The sequence below is a fragment of the Tursiops truncatus genome, chromosome 8 (assembly GCF_011762595.2).
Source record: "Tursiops truncatus isolate mTurTru1 chromosome 8, mTurTru1.mat.Y, whole genome shotgun sequence".
Lineage (NCBI taxonomy): Eukaryota > Metazoa > Chordata > Mammalia > Artiodactyla > Delphinidae > Tursiops > Tursiops truncatus.
In genome coordinates, this window is record NC_047041.1 from 70,891,818 (window position 1) to 70,904,835 (window position 13,018).

The 13,018-nt window shown below is 44.2% G+C and overlaps 1 protein-coding gene across 2 annotated transcripts; it reads left to right on the top strand.

Moving 5' to 3' along the window:
• The first annotated feature begins 2,230 nt into the window (after window positions 1–2,230).
• LDHA (lactate dehydrogenase A) lies at window positions 2,231–12,886 on the top strand. Of its 2 annotated transcripts, none has more exon segments than NM_001280640.1 (8): window positions 2,231–2,243; window positions 4,391–4,540; window positions 6,583–6,700; window positions 7,668–7,841; window positions 8,662–8,835; window positions 9,501–9,618; window positions 11,328–11,451; window positions 12,151–12,806. In NM_001280640.1, coding segments are annotated over 7 exon segments (999 nt in total). In that variant the 5' UTR covers window positions 2,231–2,243; window positions 4,391–4,414; the 3' UTR covers window positions 12,316–12,806.
• The last annotated feature ends 132 nt before the right edge of the window (window positions 12,887–13,018 follow it).

Genomic DNA, 13,018 nt, shown 5'->3' on the forward strand with positions numbered 1-13,018 from the left:
TGTTCTGCCTTCTGAAGCAATTTCCTGCCCCACCCCCGGCTTTGACTTTTATATAGAAATTCTTCTGTTTGGACTGCATTAGTCAGGATACCGTATTACTTAGAGTTCTCCAGAGAAAGAAACAATATATATAAAATGAGACTTGTCATAAAGAATTGGCTCATGAGATTATGGAGGCTGAGAAGTCCCACGATCTGCTGTCTGCAAGCTGGAGACCCAGGAAAGCAGGTGGTATATATTCCAGCCCAAGCCAAAGGCCTGAGAAGCAAGAGTGCCAATGGTGTAAGTCCCAGCCTGAGGATGCGGAGACCCATGTCTCAGCTCGAGCAGACAGGCAGAGACACCCACTGCCACCCACTGCCTCTCACTGAAAACTGAGCCTGGGACTGGCTTGGGCCCCCTATATAATTTCTTGACCTTTGTGGAATTGGGGGGTAAGGGGTGGGGGAGGGACAACATCCTATACAGAAGAAGAATCACAGGCTTTGGAGTCATCAGCCTGGGTTAAAGTACCAGCTGAAGTCAATTATTAACTGCAGGACCTTGGCAAAGTCAGTAATCTCTTTGAGCTTCAGTTTTCTTATCTGAAAAATGGGGATAATTATGCCTGCTCCAAAGAATTAAAATGACGATGAGTATGGGGATTGCCTAGCTTGCTGCCTAACACACAGGAGGTGCTGAGTAAATGGTACTTGTTTGATTCGTATTTGTAGAGTTAAATAGAAGCTCCTGTTCTACATGAGAAGAAGGAAGCTGCGCTTGGAGTGGTGCCTTAATTTAGGGGACTGCAAACTTTCTGCCTAGATTATCTTCAGAGGTTGTCCCAGAGCCCTCCTGGTGAAGGTTCCTACCCGTCTCCCCAGCCTAACGTCTGCTCTCCATGCTCTGCCGTCCTCCTCCGGACAGCTGCGGTTGCACTGATGGGAAGCCAGGGGCCCAGCCCTGACTGAATGAAGACATTGTTGCAAAGACTGAGGAACCACAGACACTGTTGCAGTCCTCCCTGCCCTGAGGAACCCTGGAGAACCTGTGGCTGGCCCTCAGCCCCTCCAGCTCTGTGTTTGGGGAGACAGCCTAGGTCCTCCCTAAACCTCCTGGCCTCCTGGGCTCCTCCGGGCCTCCTGGAGGGACGGGAAAACGGTTAGGATGTGCTAGAGAGATGCCCTGTTTTTCTGAAGATGAGGTTAGAGTTTTCCCTTCAAAACCAAGGAAGCCATGATTAGGGATCTTTCTCAGAGCTGACGGCTAAATTGGTGCCCCAGGTGCAGGGAGGACATAGACTTACCCATGCCCTTAAGAGACTCACCCGCAGGTGGGAGAGCAGAGCCACACACACCTCGAAGGCAAACAGGTTTGAAGGATGTATAGACTTGGGTGGTGGAAGCAGAGAGGAGGGAGATACCGACTCTGTAAGTGTATGTGGGGGGGGAGTGGGGGGAGTAGCAGAAGATGGGTACAGCTGGAAGAGGTGGAGGAGGAAGGCCGGCCGGGAACCAGCGTGAGCAAAGGCCTGGAGGTAAAATTAATGTGATATGCTAAAAACAAAAAAACAAAAAAAAAACCCAGACTGTTCTTAGGCGTGGCTGGGACACAAGGTGCTGGGCCGGTGGGGCGGTAGGGAGTGCCGACCAGAGAGGCTGAAGCTTTACTTTTGAACTGTGGGACTTGGAAGGTTTAGCAGTGGGGGACAAGCAGTGTCAAGTTTTGGAAATCGCTCGACTTAGGTAAGCAGACTGACGGTGTGCTAGGCATTTTCTTTCTTTCAACAAATATTTGTCGAGTGTCTATGACGTGGTAGGAGCTGTTCTGGGCACTGGGCAACAGCGGCAAAAATTCAGATCGAGCCTTCCTTGAGAGTAACTTTCACATTTTATGGAAGAGGAAACTGAAGGTCGGCTTGACCCCGGCTGATGACTCTGGCCCGGACTTTAGTGCGGAGGTAGCGTGGCTCTGGACAGCCCTTTAGATGTCTCGGCGCACATGGGTCGGTTAGCCTGCGGGTCCTCAGGATGCGCGCGCGCAGCCGGGGCTTCTCTACCGCCCCGCCCGGAGCCCGCCTCCAGCCCAACCCACACGTGGGTTCCCGCACGTCCGCCCGGCTCCCCCCTGACGTCAGCCTCGCGGTTCTATTTAAGGCCCCTCCCGCTCTCGAGTCGGAGTACCCGAGCAGCTGCCGCCAACTCCGGGTCCATCGCCGCTTGCCGCCGACGCCCGCCCGCCCGCCCGCCCGACGTGTACTCCCGGTATGATCGGGCCCGGCGCGCGCTGCGCCCGAGGGGGAGAGCGACTGCTTCGGGCTAAGCTGGCCCCGCGCTGCCTGCTCACGGGAGGGGTGGGCTCTGCTTCCCAGAGGCAAAGTCCTGAGACCTGGGCGGTGGCTCATGCCACAAATGGGCTCTGGGCCCGGCCGCACCCTGCTTTGGCTCTAAGTGGGCACAGTGGCCTCTGGCCGGGCTGGGGAACCAAGGAGGTGGCCGCACCTAATTTGAGGTCGAAGGCCTGGGTGGATGCAGAAGGACCCGGAGACTACAGGTCTGAAGGGTGGGGGTGAGGGCATACTTCCGGGCTCGAAACGAGCAAACAGCACAGAACTCGAAGTCGGGTTCCGGGAGTCCATGGAACTGAAAAAGCCTCAGCAGTCTTGGGCGGCTTCCTGGAAGCCGGAAAGGCGCTGGGTGCCGCTCGGGTTGTATTTTAACCCTCGGACTCTCGAGAGGTGGGCTCCTTGGGGGCAGCCGCTGCCTGCAGATTAAAGGTCGCTCTTTGCGCAAGTTACACGTGTTAAGCAGCTAACGATGTTATAGGGCGCTATGCTAGACATGGTGCATGCAAATTTGAAGCCGAAAGGGTACCAGCTCTCCCGCCTCTCAGACAATGTAATGAGAGGAGGATCATCCGGTACCTTCCCCTCCTTTTGACAAATGGGGGACTGGTTGGGGCATCTCTAAGGTCACAGTGAGTGGGTGGCAGAGTTGGGGCGTAGACTCTCTTTCTTCAGGGCTTCACCCGCGGGTATCCCCACATTGAACGGAGCACTGCAGCCCAGAGCTTAGGTTTTGGTGAAACCAGATGTCCGCTGAAAGAACTCCCTTCCCCCTGTCAGGCTGCGAGAAACCTTACAAGGCTGTCTAGAAATAGCAGTGATTTGTAAGGAGAGACTCGATTCTAGCTTGGTGACTCTGGGCTGCCTGCCTGGAATTCCTCTCGGATATTTTTGCCCTTTGGGGCAGCGTCAAGATTAGACGTGGTGCTTTCGGGATGCAATCTACGACAATCTCTCCAGTGAATGCAGTGCAGGTTTGGATTAGCAGAGCCGAAGCCCCCGTCCCCGGCTGTGGAAATCGAGGGTTCCACCAAGTATCTGTTAATTTTAGGGCTCCAGGCTTCAGGCCTCTGCAGCTTCCTGTAGTAACAAAATTTCCTCATACCGGGCCTCACGCCTTTGCAACGAGGATCACGGCGGAAGCCACACGAGGTGCCTCCCTGTGGGTTGGTTAACAGTCCCGGGTTCCTAATATCACGATTTAAAATCTGGCTCTGGCAGCGCGCCAGGCCGGGGAGGCTGCCAGCCGGGCTTCACGTTGTTCGTGTGTGCGTAGGAGCGCTAGTTTAGTCTAAAGTCTGATTCTGAGCTCACTCTGACCCAGAGAGCAGCATAGTTTCTGGTCACGTCCGCTCACGGGCGGGGTCTCGCAAGCATCCGCTGTGCTGTCTGGTCTAGGGCCCACGTCTCCGTAGCCGGCGGCCACTAGCACTCTGAAATGCGCTTGCGCTTAGGGTTACTGAATGGATAGGTGGGTGGGGGAGGGGTAACTGCTAATCTTCCGGGTCTGGGCGGGGCGTAAAATCCGCGGGCTCCGCTGCTTCTTCGGGGGCGGAGGTTGGGGTGAGGAAGAAGAAAACGAGGGATTGAGCATGAGCAGAGCTCACCTTGGCGGTGGGCAACGCAGTGAGGCCGTCAAAGGCCCTTTACTCACGTACCTGATGTCCTGAAGGGGCTTGGCAGGAGTCCTGGTGACGGGAGTAGAGTTGGGCGGGCGGCTCACAGTGATCTTGTTTGAGGAATGGCCGGCTCCACTTGGAGTTAACAAGTCAAGATGAGTGAGCCCTCAGGAGGCTATACTTACACCCAAACGTCAATATTTTTTTTCCACGCCAAGGTGAGGACGTTTACACCAAGATCCTAGTCAGACCCGATCCTGGCATTAGGCCTTTCAATTCTCCTTTGTCTATCTTTAAGTTTTTTCCCTCTCCCTTTTTAGTCATCTCTTGTGATTTTTAGTGGCAGCTACCCCAAAAGGAAGCAAAAGAAGCTTTTCCAGAACACTTTTGGTTAATAAGCGTTAATTTAAAGAGGATGCAGTGACAGTGTATGTTTTTCCCCTTATAGATTCCTTTCGGTTCTAAGTCCAATATGGCAACTGTCAAGGATCAGCTGATTCAGAATCTTCTTAAGGAAGAACATGTCCCCCAGAATAAGATTACAGTGGTTGGTGTTGGTGCTGTTGGCATGGCCTGTGCCATCAGTATCTTAATGAAGGTAAGTGAGAGCCTACCACTCTGGAAGCCAAGGATACCTTGACTCCATCCATCCTCCACTCACTCTCCAAGAATTGCATTATCACATTGTATATACAGATATTTAGGTTCATGCACTCATTCAAAGAACTTTATGTGAAACAAACTTGTAAAACATGATGCTATACCAAGAGTATCTAAACTACAAAAATTAAAGGTTTTTAGGCTGGAGACCCAGTTTCTTAAATTCACTGTGCTTTATTAACCTGCGTTAGTTGCCTACAAATGAAAAAGTAGAGTCCATGCCTTTAAACAAGCTAAAATTATTTAAAAGTAATTTTGGAATTGAAATTGATATATATACGTGGTAAAAATTAAACTGAATGTGGGAAGTCTTCCACCCATGTTAATCCCCTCTGCCCCCCTCCTTGGATAGCAGTTTTGGTACCAATTATGGAGCTAAAATTTAATTAGAAAAAGAGAACTTGTGAATGAATAAAAAGTACTTTTGGGGACTTCCCTCGTGGCACAGTGGTTAAGAATCCGCCTGCCAATGCAGGGGACACGGGTTTGAGCCCTAGTAGGGGAAAATCCCACATGCCACGGAGCAACTAAGCCCGTGTGCCACAAGTGTTGAGCCTGCTCTCTAGAGCCCGTGCTCCACAACAAGGGAAGACACCACAGTGAGAAGCACGCACACCACAATGAAGAGTAGCCCCCCTTCACCGCAACTAAAGGAAGTGCGCACGCAGCAACGAAAACCCAACACAGCCAAAAATACATAAATTAATTCCTTTTAAGTTCAGGTTTGGAGTTCCTAATAAGAGAGTGAAATGATGAATTCTGGATTCTGAACAAAAAAGGATTGAAATGAGAAGGGACTGAAGGCAGAAATGAGCTATGCAAAGGTCTTGTAACTACACAGCTTGCTCTATATGTTCTTAGACCACATAGTATACCAACTCTTATTCTTTCCCCATTGGTTCAGAAATTGATGTCATTTATTTTTCCCACGCCTATGAAACACCTGTGATGCCCCCTAACTCAGGTGTGGCTAAGAGTAACTGGCAGTAACTGGCAGACCACTCATTATACTGTAGATGATTAGGGGTGGATCGGCTAGTATACCTCTTTGGTTTTAGTCCTCATTCCATTTGTATTAAAGCTGTTGCTGGTGCTCCTTGTCTGAGATGCACATACGAACTTTTAAAGGTTCATCTGAAAGGATTTTTTTTTTTTATAAGAAGATGTTGGGGGTAGGAGTTTATTAATGAATTAATTTATTTTTGGCTGTGTTGGGTCTTTGTTTCTGTGCGAGGGCTTTCTCTAGTTGTGGCGAGTGGGGGCCACTGTTCATCGTGGTGCGCGGGCCTCTCACTGTCGCGGCCTCTCTTGTTGCGAAGCACAGCCTCCAGAAGCGCAGGCTCAGTAGTTGTGGCTCACGGGCCCAGTTGCTCCGCGGCATGTGGGATCCTCCCAGACCAGGGCTCGAACCCGTGTCCCCTGCATTAGCAGGCAGATTCTCAACCACTGCGCCACCAGGGAAGCCCCTGAAAGGATATTTTTCACCAACATTTTGTAATGCACAAATCTGTCTTTATGTAATAAAACTGTTAGTGTTGGTTAGTATGTGGAAAACATGTAACCAGGGAATGATCCAGAATATCACTTTTTAAAGTCTTAATACTAATCAATATCTATTTAACGGCTAACAACCTAAAATCAATGTGTAAAACTGAATTTGAGAGACTAAATAGAGCAGTTTTGTATAATTGGTTGTTAGTCACTGCCAATCCAGTGTTCTGCTTCTGTACAGTAGTGGTGGACCTCCTGCAGAGGTTGCTCCAATGAGGAGAGACGATTGGAGAGAGGGTCGGTGCTTTTTCCTATGTATAGGTCATCTGGGAGTCAGCTCTTAAACGGAGGCCTGCCTCTACTTTGAGGTCTGTCCTGATAATAAAGTAGCTGAACTCTCCTACTCCAGAAATATAGAAATTTTGCATGCCCTTTTAAAAGTTTGGAAATAGCAATTTTCCATTAAACTGAAAATTTTTTGTCTTTTAGGACTTGGCAGATGAACTTGCTCTTGTTGATGTCATAGAAGACAAACTGAAGGGAGAGATGATGGATCTCCAACATGGCAGCCTTTTCCTTAGAACACCAAAAATCGTCTCTGGCAAAGGTTGATTTCAACATGTTTGTATTACACTCTATGCTAGACTTAATTCTTTATCAGGCTTGAGAATCCTAGCTCTTCAAAGATTTCTTTTTTATACAGGATAAGAGAACCTTTGAACAATTTTGCATTGGTACCTATGGATATCAATGTTTGAATTTCCAGCAAATGGTTTTAAATGGAAATCCAGTTTGTCCATGATGTGGAAAGCATCTGAATTAGAATGTAATTAGCAAAGCTTCGTAGGTCCATATTTTGCCACATTGCTTCAACTATTTAAATATATACTTACTTCCACTGCTTCCTTTCATACACTAACACAAGGTTGAGACTAGGGCAAATGAGTCTGTTCAGCAGATATTCTTGGCGTAACCCTATCACACCTTACAATTACCAGCCAGGAAACGGACATAGGCCCTAATAGAGTCTGTTTTGACACATGAAAATCATTGACCATTTATCTGACAGGTGACTCCCTTCATTATCTTCAACCCAGGGTTAACCACCCTGTGCCATAGGGTATCTAGAAGCAAGACATGCTTGATAAGTGTACAGTTGCCCCTGCTTAAAAAAAAAAAAGAGCCTATCCCTGAGCTGGTATGACCACCATTAAGTAGTTAAGTAGAAATGGGGGTATGGAAGAGTGTGAGCATTGACCTCAGGTGGCAAAAAATTGGGGGATGTGTCTCACTTGATATGAGTATGAAATAAATTTTATTTCTTTCAGCTCCCCCCAATCATTGTTATATAAAGCCAACCACATAACTAAAACCAGAATACAAGGAAGGTGTTGATGTATTCTTCCTCCATGTAAGTGGCCACAGTGATAAAACTCCAAAAAGGAGGAGTCTGGGCATTTATATGCCACATAGGCAAAACACTGATAAAACTGTCCATTAAAAAAGTTAATGGAACAAACTTGCTGGAGTTTTCTTAAAGCCCTTAATCTGGTTATTGTTTCTCTTTTGTCTAGACTATAGTGTGACAGCAAACTCCAAGCTGGTTATTATCACAGCTGGGGCACGTCAGCAAGAGGGAGAAAGCCGTCTTAATTTGGTCCAACGTAATGTGAACATCTTTAAATTCATCGTTCCTAATATTGTAAAATACAGCCCACACTGCAAGTTGCTTGTTGTTTCCAATCCAGGTGAGACTTTTAATGGCATAAAAATAGATGAGCTAGAGTAAAACTGATACTATCAATATATATCATAATCTGTATATATATTTATTTCTCATATTTTTCATTTTCCTCCTGGGAGTGAGTTTGTGTTTTTGTAAAATAGTTAAGTTTAAAACGTTAAAAGAGATACAATGCCATTAATGTAGTCTGCACTTTAAAATTTGTTACTTGCCTAAGAAGATCTTGGATAAGGAATAAGTTTATGAATAATGTGTTATTTATTTTTTAAAATTATTTATTTTTGGCTGCGTTGGGTCTTCGTTGCTGTGCACGGGCTTTCTCTAGTTGAGGCGAGCCGGGGCTACTCTTCATTGCGGTGCACAGCCTTCTCATTGCGGTGGCTTCTTGTTGTGGAGCATGGGCTCTAGGTGCACAGGCTTCAGTAGTTGTGGCTTGCAGGCTCAGTAGTTGTGACTCGTGGGCTCTAGAGCACCAGCTTAGTAGTTGTGGCACACGGGCTTCGTTGTTCTGCGGCATGTGGGATCTTCCAGGACCAGGGCTTGAACCCGTGTCCCCTGCACTGGCAGGCCGATTCTCAACCACTGCACCACCCACGAAGTCCCAATAATGTGTTATTGATGCACAACTTATTTTCATTAAACTACACTTCTTGAATACTTAATGTATTTGCTATATTGTACACAGTATAGAGGCTTAAAAATATTAACAAAAATATTGATTGGTCATGATCAATATCAAGATCTATACAGAGCCATGTATCCTGAGTAGTCAGTCCTTATCTAATGATTCACGTAGTATCTGTGCCTAAATATTTTCTTCACAGTGGATATCTTGACCTATGTGGCTTGGAAGATAAGCGGCTTTCCCAAAAACCGTGTTATTGGAAGTGGTTGCAATTTGGATTCAGCCCGGTTCCGTTACCTCATGGGGGAAAGGCTGGGAGTTCACCCATTAAGCTGTCATGGATGGATCCTTGGGGAGCATGGAGACTCTAGTGGTAAGCATAACTTATTTTCTCTTATTGTTTTCAAGAAATTGTGTAAAAAAAATTGACAGGAGTATCGTTACTAAATCAGAGCCTAAATCAGATATCCATTCGTTAGGGCAGATGGTTTCCAGAAATCTTATCTTTTGGTATAATTGTATGCTAAGAATTGCTAAGATTTAAGCCATTTTGCATGACATTTTTTGGTATAAGGGATGGGGAATGAAATTTATTTATTATAATGGACATATTAAATAAGATGATAGTGCTTAGGATACTTCATTTAATATCACAGCTATTTGGACTCAAACTGCGTGTTCCTGAAAAGGTAAGCCAATCCAAGTGGCGTGTATGAGAAAGAAATCTATTATTATCACAGGTGAGAGATGTTATAATTTGTGCAGAGTTCTCAGTTCCTTATGCCAAGAAAATTCCTCTTACGATCTCATAATATCTCAATAAGTTAGGAAAACAGATTCGAATATAGTGAAAATTCTTAGCTTTACATAATCTAATCAATGAAAATCTAAAAGTTAGAGTATTGGTAGTCTTGACCAGCTACCAAAAGGAGATAATCCTCCTTAGATAAGAAAAGACAATTTTAGAAGAATGGGTCAGAATTACTAGTCTGCTGGCTGGTGCATGGGAATAAATAAATTCTGTTGTATTGCTTTTAGTGCCTGTATGGAGTGGAGTGAATGTTGCTGGTGTCTCCCTGAAGAATCTGCACCCCGAATTAGGCACTGATGCAGATAAGGAACATTGGAAAGCAATTCACAAACAGGTGGTTGACAGGTAATAGATCTCATAATTTGTAACACAGAAGGTTGAAACTTATTATTTTTATTTAGAAGATTAAAAGTTTGGGGAATTCCCTGGAGGTCCAGTGGTTAGGACCCTGCACTTTCACTGCTGCAGACGTGGGTTCAATCCCTGGTCGGGGAACTAAGATCCTGCAAGCCGTGTGGCGTGGCCAAAAAAAAAAAAAAAAAAAAAAGATTAAATAATAGCATTTGCATTTGGTTACTCTGTCAGAAAACTTGTTTTCTAAAGCTTTGTTAAAGCTTATAATATAAAACAGGTAAAGGGATTAAAAATCGCAGACATTAATGCTACAGTCTATCTTTATTTGCCATAATTATCAATTTACAGTATGATAAATCTTTTCTGTATTTGTAATGTAAACTAAGATAAATCAAGTTAGATTAAGTCTACCCTATTTGAGATTCAGTCTTCAAAAGCATATGATTCATTTAGTTAGGAATAAGAATTTTTAAATCTTATATAGGGACTTCCCTGGTGGTACAGTGGTTAAGAATCCACCTGCCAATGCAGGGGACACAGGGTTCGAGCCCTGGTCTGGGAAGATCCCACATTCTGCAGAGCAACTAAGCCTGTGCACCACAACTACTGAGCCTACGCTCTAGAGCCCGTGAGCCACAACTACTGAGCCTGCATGCCACAACTACTGAAGCCCGTGGGCCTAGAGCCCGTGCTCTGTAACAAGAGAAGCCACTGCAATGAGAAGCCTGAGCACTGCAATGAAGAGTAGCCCCCGCTTGCCTCAACTACAGAAAGCCCGTGCGCAGCAACGAAGACCCAACGCAGCGATAAATTAATTAATTAATTAATTAATTAAAACTTATAATAGTCTCTGAGTAGAAACACAGCTAGCTTCTTATTTATTCAGATGATTATAAAGTTTTAAGCAAGGTATATATTCATAATGGTACAAAAAATGAAAATAATTATTAACTGTCAGAAATTATTCAAATAGGGAAACTTTCAACATAGTGGCATTATCTACTTTAAATAAGGTAGCCATGTGTGGATCTCAAGTTTATGGAATTGGAGAATGAATCATGATGGGTGTAGGCAAGGCCCTCTTATTTGTATTTGTTTAGTTAAAACCTGTTAACCCATCATCCAACCCAAGAAGTGTTGACAGTCGTTGTCAACTAACTGTAACGTTTGTTGAGTTGGAGTTAGTAGTCTGCTGGTGCTTGGAAACGAGTGAATTCTGTGCTCCTCCCACTGATCCCTGTGTACTCCTCCCCCCACATACACACTCTTGAGATAATCCCAAGTCAAACATGCTATATGTAATCTTGGATTTGCATTTTAAAATTAGTATTGCATTTATAAGAATCATCCATTTTGTTGCATGTGGCTATAGTTATTTGTTTTCACAGCTATGTGATAGTCCATTGTATGAGTACACCACAGTTTATCCATTCTCCTTTTGGAGAGCGTTGGGCATGTTGCCAGGTTTTTGCTATTACCAGCAATACTGTTGTGAACATACCCATACATAATATCCCGGCATACATGTGCAAAGGTTACACTTAGGTATATAATGCAACTTTACTATATTTATATAGTATTATTTACTGTAAAAATGATTTATTATAAAGCATATGTTCAGTGAAAGCTTTTTCTTTGTTCCTCCCACCCTACTTTTCCCTACCCTTCCCTGTCCTTCCCTACACTTCCCTACCCTACAGTGCTTATGAGGTGATCAAACTGAAAGGCTACACATCCTGGGCCATTGGACTATCTGTGGCAGATTTGGCAGAAAGTATAATGAAGAATCTTAGGCGGGTGCATCCGATTTCCACCATGATTAAGGTAGGTCTATGTAGTAATAGGTTTTACTTGAATGCCATTATTTCCTGTTCTTTAAAAGAAAAAAAAACTTCTGAGAAAGCAATTAATGTTAAGTCCTCAATCATTGATTTAAGTGAAATAAATTAATGCACCTGCGACTTTCTTTTCTGAAAAGACATGGTTGAGCTTTAGGATTAATGTCCACCAATACTGTGTTGAGCACATAGATACTTGATAACTTGTTGACTGAAAGACTCTACTCAATTTTGTTGAGATGGGTGGAAGACTATAAAACAAATTTTTTCCTTTGGGAAAAACAGAAATCACACTCATGTTAGAGTTACCAAAGTGTTATACAATAAAAATGGGAAATTCCCTGGCAGCCCAGTGGCTGGGACTCCGTGCTCTCACTGCTGAGGGCCCAGGTTTGATCCCTGGTTGGGGAACTAACATCCCCCAAGTCTCGCGGGGCAGCCAAAAATAAATTGCAAAGTACGATGGATAATGGCAATAATTTAGATTTTCTTTTAGAATGGAAATCTTGCTGCTATGTTAATGACTTTCTTTTACACTGTCCATTACATCCTAACTGAAATTCTGGAAAGGAATTTCTACTTATCAAGTTTTATTAAGTAAGCTTCATAACTGTAAAGAATGAAATTCTTGGGAGATCCCAGAATGCATAGAAAAAACGTAAAATATTTTTCATTTCGTCCTCAGGGTTTGTATGGAATAAAAGAGGATGTCTTCCTTAGTGTTCCTTGCATCTTGGGACAGAATGGAATCTCAGATGTTGTGAAAGTGACTCTGACTCCTGAGGAACAGGCCTGTTTGAAGAAGAGTGCAGATACACTTTGGGGGATCCAGAAAGAGCTGCAGTTTTAAAGTCTAATATCATACCACTTCACTGTCTAGGCTACAATAGGATTTTAGTTGGAGGTTGTGCATATTGTCCTTTATATCTGATCTGTGACTAAAGCAGTAATGTTAAGACAGCCTAGGAAAAACATCAATTTCCTAACATTAGCAATAGGAATGGTTCATAAAACCCTGCAGCTGTATCCTGATGCTGCATGGCACTTATCTTGTGTTGTCCTAAATCGGTTCGTGTAAAATAGTTCTACTTCCTCAAGAGGTACCACTGACAGTGTTGCAGATGCTGCAGTTGCCCTTCAAACCAGATGTGTATTTAACTCTGTGTTATATAACTTCTGGTTCCTTTAGCCAAGATGCCTAGTCCAACTTTTTTCTCTCCAATTAATCACATTCTGGGATTGATTATAAATCCAGTATTGCATGTCTTGTGCATAACTGTTCTAAAGAATCTTATTTTATGTACTATATGTATCAGAATAGTATACATTGCCATGTAATGTAAAAAAGAAAAATCAACATAAATAATGCAGCCAAGTATTTGTTATACCAACTAAAACAATAAATAAACCTTGAACAGTGACTACTCTGCTAATTTATTAAGATACAAAGTGATAAAGCTGTTATTTGTTAATTACATTAATGGAAGCCATTAGGTTATCCTTGGGCAACACTATGATGACTTTTTAAGGGGTACTTTTTCTAATGACCAGAC